General features: G+C 46.4%; 1 protein-coding gene across 1 annotated transcript in view; it reads left to right on the top strand.

The window, feature by feature from the left end:
- The window catches only part of FRMPD4 (FERM and PDZ domain containing 4), a 250,140-nt gene that overhangs the window by 141,706 nt on the left and 86,665 nt on the right, over positions 1-21,769 (top strand). Inside the window, 2 exon segments of the mRNA XM_023753743.1 lie at positions 10,849-10,894; positions 19,859-19,963. Coding sequence (XP_023609511.1) covers positions 10,849-10,894; positions 19,859-19,963 — 151 coding nt within the window.

Raw genomic sequence — 21,769 nt, 5'->3', positions numbered from 1 at the left:
TTAAGAGAAAATTCTGATCCTTCCTCCACCCCTTCTCTGGTCACCACTAATTTACTTTCTGTGTCTATGAATCAGCCTATTCCAGCTATTTCATATAAGTGGGATCATACAATATTTGTCCTTTTTTACATATTTTATTGATTTCAGAGAGGAAGGAAGAGGGAGAGGGAGAGAGAGAAATATCAATAATGAGAGAGAACCATGGGTCAGCAGCCTCCTGCACGCCCCACACTGTGGATGGAGCCTGCAACTCGGGAATCGAACTGTGACCTCCAGGTTCATAGGTCGACGCTCAACCACTGAGCCACACTGGCCAGGCTAATATTTGTCTTTTTCTGTCTGGAAATAAGCATTTTCTTCTCGTGCATCTAAAAACCGTTTGGGCCCTAACCGGTGTGGCTCAGTGGATAGAGCGTCGGCCTGTGGACTGAAAGGTCCCAGGTTCGATTCCGGTCAAGGGCATGTACCTTGGTTGTGGGCACATCCCCAGTAGGAGGTGTGCAGGAGGCAGCTGATCGATGTTTCTCTCTCATCGATGTTTCTAACTCTCTATCCCTCTCCCTTCCTGTCTGTAAAAAATCAATAAAATATATTTTAAAAAAACAAAATAAAATAAAAAATATAAACCGGTTGGGATGGCTCTGCTGATCTCATTGGGACTTGCCTGAAAGCTGAAGATTAGGCTCATGCCTACTCCACTGGTCTCTCATCCTCTTTGGGCCAGCGTGTGCTGCTCGTGGCAATGCAGAGCAGGAGTGGGCGAGCGTGAACGCGCAAGGCCACTCTCACAGCCAGCTCTCCTCTGTGCCTCTTCCATTGGCCAAAGCCACTCATTGTCCGAGTCCAAAGGCGAGGGTCAGGCGAGTAGCAGCCTCCACTTTCTGGCCATACGACTTTTTTAAAGTGCTGTCACCTATCTGAGCCTCATTTCCTTATCAGTAAAAGTGGGGTAGCAGTATGGCCTACCTAGGGTGTTGTGAATATGACTGAAATGCTCTACATTTGCAATATAAAATAGAGGTGATATTATTGTCATTCTTAAAATATAAAGAATAAAAAAGCACCCCACCCGGTTTGGCTCAGTGGATAGAGCATTGGCCTTAGGACTGAAGGGTCCCAGGTTCGAATCCGGTGAAGGGCACATGCTCCGGTTGTGGGCTCGATCCCCAGTAGGGGGCGTGCAGGAGGCAGCCAATCAATGATTCTCATCATTGATGTTTCAATCTCTCTCTCTCTCCCTCCCTCCCTCCCTCCCTCCCTCCTCTCCTCTCCTCTCCTCTCCTCTCCTTTCTCCTCTGAAATCAATAAAAATATATTTTTTAAAAGAATATAAAAATAACCAAATCAAATAAAACTTTTTTTAAAATATATTTTTTATTGATTTCAGAGAGGAAGGGAGAGAGAGAGAGAGAAACATCAATGATGAGAGAGAATCATTGATCCCCTGCCTCCTGCATGCCCCCTACTGGGGATCAAGCCGGCAACCCAGGCATGTGCCCTGACCGGGAATCGAACCTGAGACCCTTCAGTCCACAGGCTGAAACACTATCCACTGAGCCAAACCGGCTAGGGCTCCAATAAAACTTTTATCTTTGCTTTTCATTGAGGAAAATAAGCTCAAGCTAGAAGAGAACGCTGGACGCCTTTATGGAAATTGAGAATGTGCTTTTAGCATTGCAGACAGAGGCCAGCTGGAATTGGAGGAACCCGAACCAATCCTTCTGTCCATGGGTTTTCCTACTTGCTTCTTGCAGTGGATCTCTTTCTTCAACTGAAACCTACCCCCCAATCCAGGCGCACAGAGCAGTGGGGGTTCTGGTTGAAAGGACACAGGGGTGTCCAGAGCCTCACCCTCTCGGAAGAGGTGTGAAGGGTTCCGTGGAACCCTATGTGAAAACCACTCATGTAGTCCAAGCGCCTTCCTCTGCTAGATGAAGGCCAGAGGGCGATGTGGTTTCCCCAAAACTGTAGGAGAATCAGAAGCTCCTTTAAGTACTAATGATGCGCCCCCCACTCGGAAGTGTTACCAGGGCTGCCTCAATGCCACTCTGGTCTTCTGGGTTCTGTTCTTCTAGACCCGTATCTGCATTTCTACAGGACACTTTAAGGGTCCAGGCTTTTGGAGTCAGAAAGCACAGGTCCATGTTCTGGTTCTGCCAGTTACTGAATGTGAACTGGGACCATGTCCTTGATCTCACTGAACCTCCGTTTCCTCATCTCCGAAATGGGCATGATGGTACCTTGTTTACCGGGTTATCAGAGGCTTGAATTACGCAACACAAGTAACATGTAGTCCAAGGCTGGGCACATGGTAATCCTTCAGGACATATTCACTATTAATCCACCTGCTTTGTCGTTGTTGCTGTTCCAAGTTTTGTCCAGTTTTATGTACACTAGGGCACAGGGGGATATGTTTGTGGAAGTATTGAAATGGTATCAGTTGAAATCTTTAGAACTCATCATATATTTTTGGAAAAATATAGTATTTCTTAATTTTAGGGACAAACTGTTAAAACAATATGTTTTCAAGAGAATGAGCTGCTGCCCTTACCGGTTTGGCTCAGTGGATAGAGCATCGGCCTGGGACCAAAGGGCCCCGGGTTTGATTCCGGTCAAGGGCACGTATCTCGGTTGCAGGCTCCTCCCTAGCCCGGGCCCTGGTCAGGGCTCATGCAGGAGGCAACCCATCGATGTGTTTCTCTCACATCAATATTTCTCTCTGTCTTGCCCTGACTCTTCCACTCTCCCTAAAAATCAATGGAAAAATATCCTCAGGTGAGGATTCAAGAGAAAGAGAGAGAGAGAGAGAGAGAGAGAGAGAGAGAGAGAGAGAGAGAATGAATGAATGAGAATGGGCTGCTGCAAGGTTTATGCAGTGGAATTTCACATCCCTGAGCATCTTTTCTATCTCTGGGTGCCTTCCAACAATCAGGTCCAGCTGGCCAAACTGCCACCTCCTTTATTATTTTATTATTATTTTAAAAAATCTTTATTGTTGAAAGTATTACATATGTCCCCTTTTTTTTCCCCATTGACCCTCTCCAGCCCATCCCTTCCCCACCCCAGGCCTTCCCCACCCTATTGTCTGTGTCCATGGGCCATGCATATTTGCATACAGGGTCTTCTCTAGCCTCTGTGTGGGAGACATATATAGATCCGTTTGTTCAGCATGATGCCTTTCAGTTATAAGGGCACTTGTCTCCACATGCACTCGAGAATGTGTGTTTAGATGGGACAGCGTGTATGGATGGACTGCAACCTGTTCCGTCAGCCAGCAGAACAGAAACAGCTCAGTCGGACACTAAGAAGAGTAAAAGGATAAGGTACAGGAAGGCTATTAGAGTTCATTGAATTAAAGAGATACACACGTCACAAGATCCGGAGGGAATGACATAGCTTGAATGCGTTGACCATGTTTGAATGTCTGGTCATTTGCTCGCCGTTTCCATTCTCTCCAGCGAATGATTTCAGTGTCTGTTAGGAGTTGATACCGTGGATAATTACAAGCTGTTCAGAGTGTTGGGGAGGTCAACACGATGCAGCATTAACCTCCATTCCAAGTGGTCCGGTGGCAACTTCTCTAAAAATGAAGGCTTTGCCAGCAGTTGACGAGGCGGGCACTATGCCAGGGCTGGTTCTCCGTCACAAGAAGCTTCGTGTACTTTCCACATCTCCAGGTTCAGATAGGAAAACAGAAGGCATCCTTTCCTAGTAGCCTCGCGATACTTGAGGAATGCAGCAAAGCGTCATTGGAGAAATGCTGTTAACCGGTTCTTTTTCCGTCAAGGGTGGCTGTCCACCTCAGAGAGTTTAAGGCCTCTAGCTTGCATAAAAAGAGTCTTATTCTAATCTCTCTAGAGAACTCTAAAGTGCAAGAAGAAAGAGTCTTATATTTGTGTGAATTTACCTTAGAAGTAATAGTACATTTCCTGTACCTTATCACCTGTCATACTATATAATAAAAGCCTAATATGCAAATTGACTGAACAGTGGAACGACCAGTCGCTATGATGCGCACTGACCACCAGGGAGCAGATGCTCAATGCAGGAGCTGCCCACAGGCCCCAGGCCAGCCAAGGCGGGTACCAGCGGAGCCCCTCCTCTCCCCAATTGCCCTGCCAGTCGCCCCGCAGAGGGAGGCGACCAGCAGGAGTGGCGGCGGGAGGCAGGAGGCGGGGCTGGCGAGTGGGCCGCACCAGGCCGGCCAAGGCAGATGCCAGTGGGGGCCCCCGATCACCCCACTGATCAGCCCTGATCACCTGCCAGGCCTAGGGACCTTACCCGTGCATGAATTTCGTGCACCAGGCCTCTAGTTCCAAATAAAAATACTGCACATCAAGCTTTGGAGTTACATTAGAATGTCATTTCACAGTTTACAAAGTCCTTTCATAGATAGCCCTGAATTACATCTAGATTTTGCCTTTGGTTAAAAGAAAATAGTTTTATATTGATTTGAGGTAGGAAGGGAGGGAGGGAGGGAAACATCAATTTATTTTTCCATTTATTTCTACACTCATTGGTTGCTTCTTGTATGTGCCCTGACTGGGGATCGAACCTGCAACCTTGGAGTGTCAGAATGATGCGCTAACCAACTGATCTACCCACCCAGGCTATATCTTGCCTTTTAAAATTCTAACCTTTCAGCCTTCATAGATTGACTCCTTACTTTCAGTTTTGCAGTTTAAAATCTTACAGTTCACTTATTTGGACTTTTTAATTAAAGAAAATCTCTTGAATTTCGACAAGGTATTTTCTATATATTTTAGTTATTTTGTTTTTGCTTTGTCTTCTCAATCTCTGAAGAAATCTCCATGCTCTTCACAACTCCATTAACTTCCTATCAGTCTCTGAGTTGATCAAGGGATCCAGTGGGCCTAGAAGGGAAATATACACTAGCACAGGCCAATGTGATTATATTGCAATATTAAAATCATGTGAGTATAGAGCAGGAAGTCCGTTTAAAAAAGGTGCTAAGCTTTGCTGCTCTAAGAAAAAAAACATTAGCTTCAGCTTCATTGCTGAAAGGGATTTTATTTTATTTTATTATTAATACGAAAGGCTCAGTGCATGAAATGCGTGCACTCGCAGGGGAGGGGGGGGGTTGTCCCTCAGTCCAGCCTGTGCCCTCTCGCAGTCCAGGTTCCCTCTGGGGATAAGCTGTCAGTCATACATCCGTAGTGCTGCTGCGGAGGCGGGAGAGGATCCCACCATTTCTGCTGCGCTTGCCAGCCATGAGCCTGGCTTCTGGATGAGCAGCTCTCCCCCTGTGGGAGCGCACTGACCACCAGGGGGCAGCTCCTGCATTGAGCGTCTGCCCCTGGTGGTCAGTGCGTGTCATGGCAACCAGTCATTCCATAGTCGGGTTGATTTGCATATTAGCCTTTTATTATATAGGATATTTTTATTGATTTCAGAGAAAGAGGGAGAGGGAGAGAGAGAGAGAAACATCGATGATGAGAGAGAATCATTGATCAGCTGCCTCTTGCACACACCCCCACTGGGGACCGAGCCCACAACCCGCATGTGCCCTTGATTTGAATTGAACCCTGGACCCTTCAGTCCCCAGGCCGATGCTCTATCCACTGAGCTAAACCAGCCAGGGCTTGCTGAAAGGGATTTTAATACCAGTAACCTCATTAGAATCTGAGCTGCTGCCTCACATCACGTTGCTTGTAACAGAATCACATCCAGTGAAATTAAAAAATGGGACACAAGCCATGACCTGCAGCCACTGATGCTGGTGTTCCAAAATGTTTCAAAGGACTCTCCATCACAAAAGGATAAGAAAAGACTTTTGTTAAAGGTATGAAGAGAGAGGAATTTCAGGCAAATTTGATAGGAGTCGCTTAGGGTACCTTAGACTATATTTTCCTCTGCAGGTCAGCGTGTGACTCAGGGATTAAAACAATGTGTGTAACAAACTCAACCATTTAAAAAAATATCGGCACTGCAATTTGAAATTATTCTCCAAAGTCGAAACTGCACTTGGAATTTATTATGAAATAATACTTCTCTGAATGTGCTTCTAACTGGATTTTTGAAGTCTCTAGCTGTTTGGGGCCTTCATAAAAAGAAGTTATCTGATTACTTGAACGTGGCATCATCCATTATCGATTCTAATTTTTCTGGCGAAGCTATTTTAAAATGGTTTAGATCTTATTTTCCTCCTAGGATCTTAGGGCTCGGGATTCTAAGGGATACAAAACATTATGAAGTTAATTTTTCTTGTCTGGCAGGTTATAATCCGATAATTATAGATGAGAGAAAATAGAAAAAAGGCGTGTTCGCAGTCTACATGATAAATAACATTAAAATATTTTATATCAATTCAAATAACTTCGTTTATTCATTAAATGGTAACATTAAACATCAGTCTAGTTTATGTTTCAGGCAATTTGCCGAGAACTACTGTAGACACAAAGACTGTTAGTGCCATAAATATAATAGACCTTTTGAAAAATGCTTTCAAATTAACAAGGTATACTGAGCAATGCTTCTTTCCAAGGTTCTTGACCAAAAAAAATCTGTGGTGAATTCACAGGTGGATACTACTCTCGAGATAGTTATATTTTAATTGGTTATGAGTCTCTCTGTTAGTCTGGCAGACAGAACTTAAGATGGTCCTCAATGATGCTTGCCTCCTGATAGCCATGGCTTTGTATATTCCCCTCTCTTAGTATGGGTGGGACCTATGATTTGCCTCTAACCAACAGAATACAGCAAAGGTGATGGGATGTCACTTCCATGATTATGTTACATAGATTGTAACCTACATCTTGCCAAAGGACTCTCTCTTTTTCTAGTTTTTAAAAAAATACATTTTAGCCCTAACCAGTTTGGCTCAGTGGATAGAGCGTCGGCCTGCGGACTCAAGGGTCCCGGGTTTGATTCCAGTCAAGGGCATGTACCTTGGTTGTGGGCACATACCCATTGGGAGGTGTGCAGGAGGCAGCTGATCGGTGTCTCTCTCTCTCTCTCATTGATGTTTCCGACTCTCTATCCCTCTCCCTTCCTCTTTGTAAAAAATCAATAAAAATATATTTTAAAAAATACATTTTAATGTGTTTCAGAGAGAAGAAGGGAGAGGGAGAGAGAGAGAGAAACATCCATGATCAGAGAGAATCATGGATCGGCTGCCTCCTACACTCCCCCTACTGGGAATCAAGCCCGCAACCCGGGCATGTGCCCTGACCGGGAATCAAACTGTGACCTCCTGGTTCATAGGTCGACGCTCAATCACTGAGCAACACCGGCTGGGACCAAACTCTGGGTTCTAAGACCTCCTTTGAAAGTCCTGCAGCACCCTGCTTTGGCGCGTGGGGTGATTGGCATGTATTGGCATGAGGCCTCAGCTGAATGGGTGCCCCATCTTAGCCTCCTGGAACATGTGGATACATATGGCTTCCATCTCTGTTCCCCCTAGAATTGGGTTAGGCATCCTAAGGGGCCCAGTGCTGTGGAGTATCTTCTTCTTGTCTGGCAGGTGATAATTAGTCACTTCGAGATGAGAGAAAACAAGCAAAAGCCCATTCCCAGAACTGCTGATAGGTATCACACTGCGATGTGTGACATCTACGATTCTATTTCTAACAGAATGGTGATCAACAAGCCCTCGGTAATGGTGGGAACCAGGACTGCTCAGGGGACCACCCGCATCTGTACCCTGTCCTCTTACTCAGCCATGAATGTGACTCTTTGGCTGTGTCTCCTAGTTCTGATTCTGGAGAAAGGGAATCTGATTGGCTTATTCCAACACTGGGCTCCAATCAGCTGTGACCAAAGGGTGAGGTCCGGGGGCCCATTGCCTGCTGCCGAGGGTTCTGGGAGCAGACTGGGGCGGAAGAGGCCAGGCCCACTACCACGGCTGCCACACTCACGAATTCTTCAGTCAATGGAGCTCTCTCCCATTTCTCATCTGCTGGATGTTTCTTGTGTCCTACGAACTAAGGAAACTTGAGTGAGGGCTACGAAGCAGTACTTTGCTTGTTTGTGTTGGTTTCTGCATGTTCTTCATTATTATGTGTTTTTATTGATTTTTTAGAGAGGAAGAGAGAAGGATAGAGAGAAACATGGAGGAGAGAGAGGAACATTATCTATCGGCTGCTTCCTGCATGCCCCTACTGGGGGTTGGGCCCACATCCGGGGCATGTGCCCTGACCCGGAATTGAACCTGAGACCTCTTGGTTCCTGGGTCAGCGCTCAACCACTGAGCCACACCCGTATATTTCTGCTTATTCATTTCACTCTTGGAGAGAGCTGCATGGGCAACAGTGGGAGCCCAGGGACTGTGTGAAATCAAGCAAAGCAAAGGTAGTTCAGTGCAGTGGGCTAGGCCCAAAGAGTTGGGAGGTTGGTCTCCATTGTCTTGGTGAGCAAATTAGGGTTTATTTTAGAGATCTCCAAGGGCCGTTCCCCCTTAAACAGTTCAGAAGTTTACTGACATGACCCCCCCCCCATTTCATCTTTCTTCAAGTTCTGATTTTTTTAAATCACAGCTACGAAGAGTTGAATTCATTAAAGTCATCAATTCACAGCATAAATGATTATCATCACAGACCGCGCAAGGCCCGTCTCTGGTTTTATTTATTTATGCTCACACCCCCTCTTATCTCCCCCAAGAGAAAACCATTCTCATATGTTTAGTGTGCATCCTGTCATTTTTTATCGGCTTATTGCAAATATATTGTTGCTGTTTTGCGGGTGTATTTTGAGCCTGTGAAAATGGTGTTATATGTCATACTGTCTCGTGCAGATGCGCGTGCTGACATGCTCACCAATAATGCGTGATCATGCATCTTACCCACTGAATTCTCCTTCGATGCCACGGGGGCCCTGGTACCCCATCTTGGGGGAATTCTGGCTGGTTGCTCCGTTTACTGGGGTTCGCGGCCAGTGCTTGGCAGCTGGGAACTCCTGGGAGCAGATGGGCCACTCAACAGCCTCCCTGCAATCATCCCAAGTGTGCTCGCTGTTTCTCCAGTTCTTGGAGGTTTTTTAAAAATATCTCATTGATTTCAGAGAGGAAGGGAGAGGGAGAGAGAGAAACACCAATGATGATGAGAGAAAATCACTGACTGATTGGCTGCCTCCTGCACACACACCCCACCCCACCCCCCCGCTGGGGATCGAGCCCGCAACCCGGGCATGTGCCCTTGACCAGAATCTAACCTTGGACCCTTCAGTCCACAGGCCAATGCTCTATCCACTGAGCCAAACAGGCTAGGGCGAATCCTTTGAGTTTTAGCCCTGCTCTTTCTGGTCTGCTGATTTCTCCCCCTCTCTCCTCCCCAGTCCCTCCCTCTGGGCTCACCCCTGCCCCCCACCCCGGCTGCTGTGGAGTCAGTAGAACATGCTCCAACCCAGCCAGCCGTGAGCGGGGCAAACCACAGGGCAGGTGGCGCGGGAGATGCGATTTGCAGCGGCTTCTCCGCGGGAACAGGCCCGGAGCAGACGCCCTCCGCTCGATTTGCTGGGGAAATAAATCCCAATGCAGAGAATTAATTTCCGCCTGAAGTCGGGAAAGTCAGCTGATCGTCAGCAAAGTGGCAGCTGACCTTTCTCCCACTCGTGATAAAGAAGGATCAAAGGGAGGAAGGCAGAGAAACCATGAGAGCCCATGATGTGATTTCCCCCCAAGGGGTTGAGATCTTTGAAAGGTTCGGGTTACTTGGGGGAAATTAAATAAACCGTTATATTACACCGTTCTGCCTTTAGCCACCAAGGGTTCCCTATTGTGAAAATGCTTCCCAGCGAGGGCCTGTCTGAAATATTGACCTCCCAAGGTTGTAGGCGTCCCTACCGCGGACCCAGTAAGCCACAGTATGGGAAGTCATGTTTCCCGGGATGCTGCTTTTATTTTATTTTATTCATTTACTTATTTTTGTTTTTGTTAATCCTCACCCGAGGATATTTTTCCATTGATTTTTAGGGAGAGTGGAAGGGAGAGGGAGAGACAGAGAGAAACATTGATGTGAGAGAAACACATCGATTGGTTGCCTCCTGCATGAGCCCCCACCAGGGCCCGGGCCGGGGAGGAGCCTGCAACCAAGGTACCTGCCCTTGACCAGAATTGAACCCTGGACCCTTCGGTCCGCAGGCTGACGCTCTATCCACTGAGCCAACCGGCTAGGGCTGGGATATTGCTTTTACATAAAAACCTACAGTGCCACTTTCTTTCATGATGCTGATCCTGAGAAACTAACGGTGTTCAGTGAATGGATAGAATTTTTTATAACTGTTTTTATTGATTTCAGAGAGGAAGGGAGAGGGAGAGAGAAACGGAAACATCAACGATGAGAGAGAATCATTCATTGGCTGCCTCCTGCGCACCCCCTACTGGGGATCAAGCCCGCAACCAAGGTACATGCCCTTGACTGGAATTGAACCCAGGACCCTTCAGTCTGCAGGCCGATGCTCTATCCACTGAGCCAAACCAACGAGGGCAATGAATAGAATTTAAAAAATCTGTCCCCCTTACAGAAAACTTCACAGAAATTTTTAAGCAGCAAAGGAAAATCCGGAGGGGAAAATCAATTTTAAGAGCAGAGAAAAGTATAAAAAGACTGAGTTGATGCTTCTAAAACCAATCTTCCCTCCACGGATTTGGTTTTAAGACCCTGCCGTTTGGCATCGCAGATCGTATCACCCAGCGTAGACCGCGTGGGAAGCTTCCAACTGGGTGGACACTTGGTTCTGGATTTCTCTCCGGTCTGCAGGCCCGCTTCCGAGCTGTTGGATTCTTTGCCCTTTGAGTCCAAGTGACATTCACCACCGCATCACACATTTCATTCCCAAAGAGCCCTGTCCCCGTGCCTTTCATAAATGTGTTTGTTTTTTTCTCTTTTACAGAAGCTGCAAAGAATCGATACTGCTGACTGTCATCCAGCCTTACCCTGTAAGTGTCCTGCGCGTAACAGTGCCGTCGCCTGGTCTCAGGCACCTGTGTGCCCCTCCCTCCGGTAAAACCACGATGAGAAATGACAGCAGAGAAAAAATAGCGTGCATCCGCGGCACCGGTCACGAATCAGGAGTGTTTGTATGTTGTACTTCACGATAGCAAAGCTAGTCATTGGAGAGAAAAGAAAGTAGCGCCTTTTCTAAATACTGTATCTTACAAATCAGCTGTCCAGTCCTATGTGACGCTCAGATCTGGAAATGGCACAAAACTCAAGACTATGCTCTATCCACTGAACCACACAGGCTAGGGCCCATGATTTTCTTTTAAACAACTTTATCATGGTGTAATTCACATATCAAAGAAGTCACCCCTTTTGCATGTACAATTCAAGGGTCTTTATGGAATTTACTGAAGTACGCGGCCTTCATCACAATCCAGCTGGAAAACATTCCTTTCACCCGAATGCGATCCCCTTCCCATTTGCAGTGAAACCCTTCCCGCCCTCAATCCCAGGCCGCCGCTGATTTACTTTCTGCTTCTATAGAGTTGCCTTCGCTTGTGAATTTCGCACGTTGTCAGTGGAACTATAAAATGCTGAGGCAAATTCCTTCAGAGATTTCCCCAAACATTTCCTGTCCGTACCTGTGTGTCCTTCGCAGGGAGTAGCAGCGATTCCCACCAGGTTACACTTCTGTTTTCTGCCCCATAGAGCTGGAGTGTTCCTACATCAGTGAAAAGGCTCTGGTATCTGCCAGTCTCCACCTTATGACCAAACTCTTCAACTCCTCATCCCAGAATGTTCCTCCTAAGCCAGTGGTTCTCAACCTTCTGGCCCTTTAAATACAGTTCCTCGTGTTGTGACCCAACCATAAAATGATTTTCGTTGCTACTTCATAACTGTCATGTTGCTACTGTTATGAATCGTCATGTAAATATCTGATATGCAGGATGGTCTTAGGCGACCCCTGTGAAAGGGTCGTTCGACCGCCAAAGGGGTCGCGACCCACAGGTTGAGAACCGCTGTCCTAAGCGCTATGTGCTAGGCATTTGGGGCAGCAAACAACATATACCCAAGATTCTAATCAGAGCACAAATAGAATTAGCCAAGACAATAAATTATGCCATGGAGGAGATCATATACATAAAAATCTCAGCCTCATACTGTTACTTTTAGTTCTATCTCTTGAACATCACACTTACACACACACACACACACACACACCTTTTTAAAAATAGATATATTTTTATTGATTTCAGAAAGAAAGGGAGAGAGAGAGAGAAACATCAATGATGAGAGTGAATCATTGAGCGGCTGCCTCCTGCACGCCTCCTACTGGGGATCGAGCCCGCAACCCAGGCATGTGCCCTGACCAGGAATCGAACTGTGACCTCCGGGTTCATAGGTCGATGCTCAACCACTGAGCCACGCCAGCCAGGCCACACACCTTTTGATTTGAAAACAGGATGTACGAGAACCAAGATTTGAGATCTGGTTCCCAACACTATAATGGTGATTCTTATACTTGCTCCAAACTCTTGACTTCCTCAGCTGAGTGAGGAGAAGGTTCGATCCCATTCAGGGGCCTCCCTGCTCCATCTCCTGATTCCATGATGTCTTCCCTGGAAAGGAGAGGTCACCTGTGTGTTTAGATTATTTCCGCGAACCAAAGTGTGTTTAGATTATTTCCGAGAACCAAAATGTCACTTGCAGTGGACAAATCCATGTTGGTGAAGCCAATGGAAATGTCCATAATAAGCAACTGATTGGCCCAATATAAGTTCCTGGGGGAACCTCAGGTTTGCATTGCCTTTCCTGAACTCTTTCTCTCCACTTTATCACCTACTAGAGGCCCAGTGCACGAAATTCGTGCATGGGTAGTGTCCCTAGCAGCTGCCGGCCAGGCCCTTCCTTTGTTCTGCGCCACCCCTTGGTGGTCAGCGCACATCACAGCAAGTGATCGAACTCCCGGTTGGTTGAACTCCCGAGGGGACACTTTGCATAATAGGCTTTTATACACTGAGTGGCCAGATTATTATGACCACCCCATCAGTACTTCATTGATACTTCCAAAAATACTGAATATTGAAAACTTCCTAAGCAAATACTCTTAAGGTTTTATTATTATTATTATTTGCATAACTAATTCACTTCATTGTACTGATGGGGTGGTCATAATAATCTGGTCACTCAGTGTGTATGTATATAATCTGACCTAGCAATGCAAGGTCAGAACCTGAGTCCAAACTAGGTTATTTTTGCCCCATGCAGTTGACTTAGAGAAAAAGAGGGGAGTGTTGCATTGAAGTTCAGGGTTGTGTCTTGTGGCCTTGCTTGCTCTGTTTGCCATTTGAGTCTGCATGACTTGTTATTCATAGGAATACCCATTGCTATCGGTGAGTCCTGGAACTGCCTTTTAACAGATACTCTGGAATTTTCTAGACGTTCAGGGGGCTCTCACTGTTGTGCTATGTTGAAAGTCAACGCTTAGCCCCACCACTGAGGAGCAAGTGATGCATGTTCTTGCAGCCAACAGCTCTACCTCTGCTTCTCAGCGTCGCTCTTCCCCTCCCAGCTATTGTAGGAGAATTCTCATCTTTGATTTCCTTTGACCAACCCCCCTTCCTGAAGTGCCCACAACATACTCCACCCCACCACCTCCTCGGCCTGGTTGAATCCTTCTCGCCCTTCAAGTCTCAGCATACATTCTAAATGCTTCCTTAGCGTTTCTTAGTGTTGGCACTGTGGCCATTTGGGCTGGCGGATTCTCTGTTGAAGGGGGCTGCCTTGCGCATTGTAGGATGTTGACCAGCAGCCCCGGCCTCTACCCACTAGGCGGCAGTAGTAGGACCTCCTCCCCTATTGTGAGGACAAAAAATGACTCCAGACACTGCCAGATGTTCCATGGGGAGCAAAATCTCCCCCACTGGGGACCACTGGCCCGCCTAAAGTTTGCCCTTACTGATCTAGTCCAAAGTGGCTCTTTCCTCTTTTGAGTTGTAGGAGTGGAAATAATGTAGTTAAAACCCCCAAGTTACTTAAACAGATACATTACATGTAGAGAGGAGAGCAGATGAGAGAAGAAGACATTTCAACATTTTACTTATATTTTTGTGTTCAGATTTTTCTATAAGCAAATTGGTGTTTTTATTTTATTTTAGTTGAGTTTTATTTCTTCCCAAACATTCTCTTGGCAATCGGGATTGACATACAGAAACAGATGACCCAGCAGACCAAAAGAACGCCCGTAAATGGTATTTTATTACAGACAATAAAAATTAGCATTTTTATTTCCTTGTAATTTGCTGGCCCGCATTTTTAATGTTGTGTTTCCTCTGCCTAATGAGGTCCAGTCTAGACAGCGAGCCGATGTTCACACCTTCTTGCCATATTCTACCTGAGCTCAGGGCACCCCAACATCCAGTCACAGAAATCAGTCTCCAGGGGGGCCCAGGTCAGGGGGGCCTGGACGAAGATCGTAGGGTCCCCACAATTCTGTGAGAAGAAATCATTCTTAACAGGTTGCTGCCTTATATTTTAAATAATATGGAGGGCGCTCTGTCCACCATTTTTACTTTATTTCTTAGAGAAAATTGTGCCAGGACAGAAGGAAACACAGAAGTAGCCAAATATGTCGGCGAACCTTCCCCCTAGTGACAACCAATAGGAACATTTTGGCCCTTTTCCTTCCAGTCTTTTTGTCCTGTGCCTTGTCAACAATTGAGATCATATTGTATGTGCAATTTTATTCTGCTTCTTTCACTTCGTATATCCGGCATTTCCCATATCATCAAGAATTCTGCATAAGCGTCATATACATGCCTATAAAACCTATGTTGATTTACTTAACCAACTCCGTATCATAGAACCCTTCATAATGCCTTTAATGTTTTGCTATTATAAATAATTCTGCAAAGAACATCTTTGTGTATAAATCCTATTGGTATTTACTAGTAGTAGTATCTATGTATTTAGTATTATTATTATCCATATCTAATAGTATTTCCTCAGTATGGAATTTTAGAAGGAGAATCTCTGCGTTACTCGTGAATTTTATTTGTTTGGTTCTGATGTGCTGTCTTCTTTCCTTGTATGTGACTATTTTTTAAAAAATATATAATTTTATTGATTTCAGAGAGGAAGGGAGAGGGAGAGAGAGAGAGAAACATCAATGATGAGAGAGAATCATTGATTGGTTGCCTCCTGCATGCCCCCCACTGGGGATCAAGCCCATAACCCAGGCATGTGCCCCCGACCAGAATCGAACCCGGGACCCTTCAGTCCGCAGGCCAACGCTGTATCCACTGAGCCAAACCAGCTAGGGCTGTGACTATTTTTTTATTACAGATGTTTCTTGGCCAGCTTCTTTCTTCTTTCCTTTCCCCAGTTCCCAAGTCTAGAACTTCCCATTTCAGCCCTAGCTGGTATGGCTCAGTGGGTAGTGTCAGCCTGTGGACTGAAGAGTCCTGGGTTCGATTCCGGGCAAGGGCACATGCCCAGGTTTCAGGCTCGATTCCCGGTATGTGGCGTGCAGGAGGCAGCCATTCAATGATTCACTCTCATCATTGATGTTCCTCTCTCTCCCTCCCTCTCCCTTCCTCTCTGACAGCAATAAAAATATATTTAAAACAAAACAAAACATGTAGAACTTCCCAGTTCAACCTTACCTGAAACAAGGCTTATTTAAAGAGTCTCGCCCCAGCCAGTTGCTCAATGGTTATAGCATTGGCCCGTGGACCAAAGGGACATTGATTTGATTCCCGGTCAATGTCCTACCTTGTTTGCAGGTCCGATCCCTGGCCCTAGTCGTGGCACATGTGGGAAGCAACCAACTGATGTCTCTCTCTTTCTCTCTCTCTCTCTCTCTCTCTATCTATCTATCTATCTCTGTATCTCTCTCTCCCTCCCTACCTTGGTTACAGGTCTGATCCCCAGCTCCAGTCGTGACACGTATGAGAAGCAACCAATCGATGTGACTCACATCGATGTTTCTCTCTCTCCCTCTCTCCATCTCTCCCTCTCTCCCTCTCTCTTCCTCTCTCCTTCACTTCCCCTCTCTCTAAAAAAATTCAATCAGGTTTCTTTGAGGGACCCACTTGCCTGCCTCTCACTTCCTGCCTACCTTCCAGCATGTTCCACACACCCGACGGAAGCTCCAGACCTCCTCATGGAAGCCCCAGTGTAGCAGACGCTATTAGAACTGGAACCAGGTTCACTTGGCATGTGTCATGTCAAGCATGTCAGTCCACTTTCCAACCGAGGCAACCAGTGATTGTTTGCCTGTGGGCTTCTGGCCGCAGGAGCATGCTCATGGAGCACACCGGAAGTGCCGGAAGTGCCGAGGTGTTACTCCTCCCAGAGGAGCAGCAGCTGGTGGATAAAGGCCCCAGCTTCCCCTCTTCCTCCGTCAGTATAACTCTCAAGCCTGTGGTCTGCCTTGGTTCCCACGGTGGTCCAGTTGCTTCCAGGGGGTGCCTGCCTTCACAGTGAATGCTTTATGGGTTACCCCCCTTCCCTGCCTCCCTTCCCCCACTTTCCTACCTGTGCTTCCTGGGAGCGCCTCCCAACACAGCTGCCTGCCTGTGAATCCTTGTTTTAGGGTCTGCTTTAGGGGGGACTCCAAACTAAGTTACCCAGTGATAACTGTGGGCTAGTATGTCATCAACAGGCATCTTCCCGGCGCCTACTGTCTGAGTAGTACTGTAAAGCTACGGGGATTACAAGTTCAAGGCCTTACACTTCAGTTTCAAGAATTAATCTTATTGATGTCATTTGTTTCCAGCTCTGTTCTAGCGACTTCTGAGAGCATCTAAACGCATCAGGGGCAAGCGGCACACTTATCTTGGCCACCTTAGCAATAGCTGATTTGGAAAGGGGTGAAAGGTTAATTAGAGGCCTTCTAATCTCAAAATTAATTAACAGCGGGAGAATCTGATTATTCTAAATAGTCATTACTTATCATTTCCACCACAGGCTATGAAGTGCTTATGATCAGGTCTGCAGGTTGCTAAGAATTAATTCACCAGGTTTTGGAGTGGTGCACATTGTATATTTTTTGAGCGGCAGAGAGAGATCTGAGTTAAAACTGCAGTTGCACCCTAACCAGTTTGGCTCAGTGGAGAGAGCATCGGCCCTCGGACTGAAGAGCCCCGGGTTCGATTCTGGTCAAGGGCACCTACCTCGGTTGCAGGCTCGATCCCGGCTCTGGTCAGGGCACATGTGGGAGGCAACCAATTGATATGTCTCTCTCACATCGATGTTTCTCTCTCTCTGTCTCTCCCCATCTCTTTCACTCTCTCTACAATTCAATGGGAAAATATCCTCGGGTGAGGATTAGCATAGAAAAATAAAACACTACAGAAGTGACTGAGTTACATTTCCCATGAACTCCAGCCACTGGAATAAGCCAGTACTTTGTTGATTCTAATTCAATGATCTTCAGACTTGAAGAGCTTATGGTTTTATGATCTGAATGTAATTTTTAAAAAATATTTTCTTGATTTTTTACAGAAAGGAAGGGAGAGAGATAGAGAGTTAGAAACATCGATGAGAGAGAAACATCGATCAGCTGCCTCCTGCACACCCCCTACTGGGGATGTGCCCGCAACCCAGGTACATGCCCTTGACCGGAATCGAACCTGGGACCTTTCTGTCCGAAGGCCGATGCTCTATCCGCTGAGCCAAACAGTTAGGGCCTGAATGTAATTTTTAAAATGTATGTTGATGATATGAAATACTCACGACTCCAGGATAAAAAAAAGCACTCCTATGGATTCTTAGTTAGACTTGATATGTATAACATGATATTTGCTTAACTACCTTGGCTACCTGGTGTGCTTTCTGGTTTTCCTAGATTACCAGGTTTGTGGTTAGTGCCTGGTAAACAGATATGGGAATGAGGCTCCGAGCAGTGGGCATGCTCTAGCAAGAGGGAGAAGAGAGAAGCAGCCCATCTTTCTTTTTTAAAAATATATTTTTATTGATTTCAGAGAGGAGGGGAGAGGGAGAGAGAGATAGAAACATCAGTGATGAGAGAGAATCATTGATCGGCTGCCTCCTGCACGCCCCTTACTGGGGATCGAGCCCACAACCTGGGCATGTGCCCTGACCAGGAATAGAACTGTGACCTCCTGGTTCATAGGTCGACATTCAACCACTGAGCCACACTAGCCGGGTGAAGCATCCCATCTTGACAAGTTCTGCTAAACAGGGCCACTTACCTTAGGGGCAAAGAACCCTATATACTCCCGTGGGGACATCACTGCATTCCAAGATCACACAGCAAATGATATGCATCAGAAGTTAAGTTCTGTTAAATATGCTTTTTTATCGAGGCAAGGAATTACGTAGAACATTTTAGAAAAACATGGCAAAATACTACATTTAAAAATTCAGATGCATAGAAAACTAAACCTCACACGTGTGAAACCCCTCATTCCCGAATAATGCCAGAGAAGGGGGTGTTCCGCCTTCTGACATCTCGCCTAATTAGGCAGGTCTGCGTAGCGTAGCTTTATTATAACCGCTTCACTTGTGCTCAGCTCATTGTGCCGGTATAAATATCGCCTGCTTCACATCATCGCGGGAGAATCATGTTTTCCCTTCAGCTAAAAAATTGCACATCAAAAGCGAATGAACTCACAGCTGTCTGATTTGTTCGTTAATCATCACTGAACTCGGCCTCTAATTGCCAAGATACCGATGAGAACACCGCTGTCATCCCTCCAGCTCTGCGGGAGGACTTGCCAAGTCACGTTGAGCGTGTTCAAAGCGCTTCTTTTGGAACAGCAGCCATTTGGAGTTGTTTTGTGGTATTTTGTGAGTGTGTGTTTTTAAGGGCAGCCATTCTCTTAAAATATATCGCCTTGGTGGCGGAATTAAAGCTCTGGGGGTCAAACCATCCATCCATCCAGTCCTCTGAGATTTCTTAGAGCAAAGCATGGGATGGGTATGGAGGGGAACTTTCAAAATAACAGGTTTCCCCCAATATTAAGGCAAAACTCCACCCAGGAGTATACCCACATATGTTTTGTTTTCAGAGAGGGAGAAAGAGATAGAAACATCAATGATGAGAGAGAATCATGGATCAGCTTCCTCCTGCAAGCTCCACATTGGGGATTGAACCCACAACCCCAGCATGTGCTCTGACAGAATCAAACCATGATCTCCTGGTTCATAGGTCGATGCTCAACCACTGAGCCACGCCAGCCAGGCAATTTCTAGAATTCTTTACACAACATCTTTAATCTCTTAGGACTACGTAGTATAAAAATCATTACATTGAACCATATGCAATTTCCAATATTTGACCATTTTAATCTATAAAATAACAATTGTGTGATTCAAACTAAATATTTACCTCCGTGTTAGGTTCAATAGAAAATGCGATTCTTTTTAAAAATAAAAAAATACGCCCAGCCCTAGCCAGTTTGGCTCAGTGGATAGAGCGTCAGCCTGCAGACCGAAGGGTCCCGGGTTCGATTCCAGTCAAGGGCATGTACCTTGGTTACAGGCTCCTCCAAGCCTGGGCCCTGGTCGGGGCATTTGCAGGAGGCAACCAGTGCATGTGTTTCTCTCACATGGATGTTTCCCTCTGTCTTTTCCTCTCTCTCCTACTCTCCCTAAGAATCAATGAAAATGTATCCTCAGGTGAGGATTAAAAAAACCCAAAAGGTGCCCTAGCCGGCTTGGCTCAGTGGATAGAGCGTTGGCCTGCTGACCAAAGTTCCTGGGTTGGATTCTGGTCAGGGCACAGGCCTGGGTTGCAGGCTCGATCCCCAGTAGGGAGTGTGCAGGAGGCAGCCGATCCATGATTCTCTCTCATCACTGATGTTTCTCTCTCTTCTTCTCCCTTCCTCTCTGAAATCAATTAAAAAAATATTTTTTAAAAAAGATAGAAACCAACTGTTAAAAGTTCTGTATTATGTCATCAGTAATCCAATGAAATGTTTTCTGTTTTTCAGTCTCCCAAGTCAGCGTTCATTAGTGCTGCAAAGAAGGCCAGATTAAAGTCCAACCCCGTGAAAGTGCGCTTCTCCGAGGAGGTCATCATCAACGGGCAGGTGTCGGTGAGTGGACAGTCTCCTGATTGTGATCGGAGCGAGTCACTGAGGCACTAAGCAAGGCCAGCACCCACTGGACCTGACACTGGTTGCTGGATTTCACAGGAGCGTCAAATCTCAGGGTCACCCGGTGGTGTCTGATAGGTCCCCCCCAACATTTCCAGGATCCGGAGAGTCCAGTATTTCCTGGAATGCTTCCAGCGTTAGAAACCTCACTTCTTTGCAAAGAAGTTGATTTGATTGGGCGTCACTGGCATCGCCTCTTTTTGGGTAAAATGTGCCCCTTTGAAATTCCACCTGTTTCTTCCTGTTCTGCCAACTCAGCATTCTTCCATGAAAGCCCCTGTGTATCTTGAAAAAAGCCTTGCATACCCACTAATTTTTTTCCCTTATCCAAAATAAAACGCCCTATTGTTTCAACTAATCAAAATGGAAAACAGTTAAAATGATGGAAAACTTTCATATATGCAACCAGGATTTCCATTAATAGCTCTTGATAGAAATCATGATTGCTCAGGCACATCATTGATCTTCTAAATGAATAATGCAAACATTGATAGGATGCTTTATTTTCGATTTTCTCCAAAAAAAAAAAATAGCATCTTGTTTTCTGTTTTGAGAAAGCTGTCATCTAGGGCACTAATTTCTTAGAACTTTGAAATGCCAGCTTTTTTTGTGGAGGGTTTATTGTTGCTCTTGCTATTGTTAATCAGGGGTGGGGAACGTGCGGCCCGCGGGCCATACAAGGCCCAGGAAATCATTGGGTCTGGCCCTGCCAAGGCATTAGAGGTGAGTTCATCAAATGTTTGAGCAAATAGAGCAGGCTCATTTTTCAGTTGATCATTCTGTATGGCCCACGAATGGTGTTACAAATATCCCAATGGGTCTGGGCAGAAAAACGGTTCCCCACCCCTGGCAAACTGACAAGGGTAAAATCTCCTCCATGTCATGCTTCTTATGGGTCGGAAACTCTCCCCTGAGCGCCGTCCTGGATCTGACTTTGAAGATGTAGCCTGCACGTCCTGGGCCAGGCACGCATGGACCCAGCATCTCCCAGCTCCAGCTTGCTGACCTCTGTCCGCCCCAGCTGGGCGCCAGGGGCTCAGCTGGCCCATCTGTCATACTATGGTGATGCTCGTGGGCGGCGGCATCAGGCTGCCACGGTGCTGCCCTGTGAGCATTTGGCTGTGGCCTTGGCCTCTCGATCGCCCCTCTATCATCTCATTTCCTCTCCCTGCTTCACACTGTGGCTGGTGCTGCACGGTTCAGTGGATTCCCATCCCGCAGGAGGCAGAGTTAGCATACATTATCATCTCAGAACAAGCCCATCCCAGCTCAAGGCTAGAAGGTTCCAGTCACAGAGGAATCGCTGTGTCATGTGACATCCCCTCATCTTTTCTCAAGTTTCCGAGTGGGAGATGGGCCATGCGTTGATGCATCTTTAGAGAGACTATAGCTTGAGGCTGCTGGGCAGTGTCCCTGTGTCCCTGTATAGAACAGAGCTCGTTCCAGGCAGCTGGTGTGTGTGGACCCAGCCCTGGGGGCCCATCCTCTGGGCCATTTGGTCACGTGTCTGCTCCTCAGCCTCTGTGACCATCTTCACTCCCCGTCTGCTCTTGCTCTTCTGAGTTATTGTGTGTCATGCCTCCTGGACTTGGAGCCACATGAACTCAGTGAGCTGGGCAGCACAGAAGTCCCGGGTGAAGTAGAAAGGAAAGGAACGGATTTCAGAGAAAGAAATGGGAAGTGACAGACAGGAGCCTGGCCCCAAAATAGTGAGGGATTGGATCCTCCTGGACTAATGCAGCGGCG

Source organism: Myotis lucifugus, unplaced genomic scaffold (assembly GCF_000147115.1).
Source record: "Myotis lucifugus unplaced genomic scaffold, Myoluc2.0 scaffold_49, whole genome shotgun sequence".
Lineage (NCBI taxonomy): Eukaryota > Metazoa > Chordata > Mammalia > Chiroptera > Vespertilionidae > Myotis > Myotis lucifugus.
This window is presented reverse-complemented; position numbering and strand designations above follow the sequence as displayed.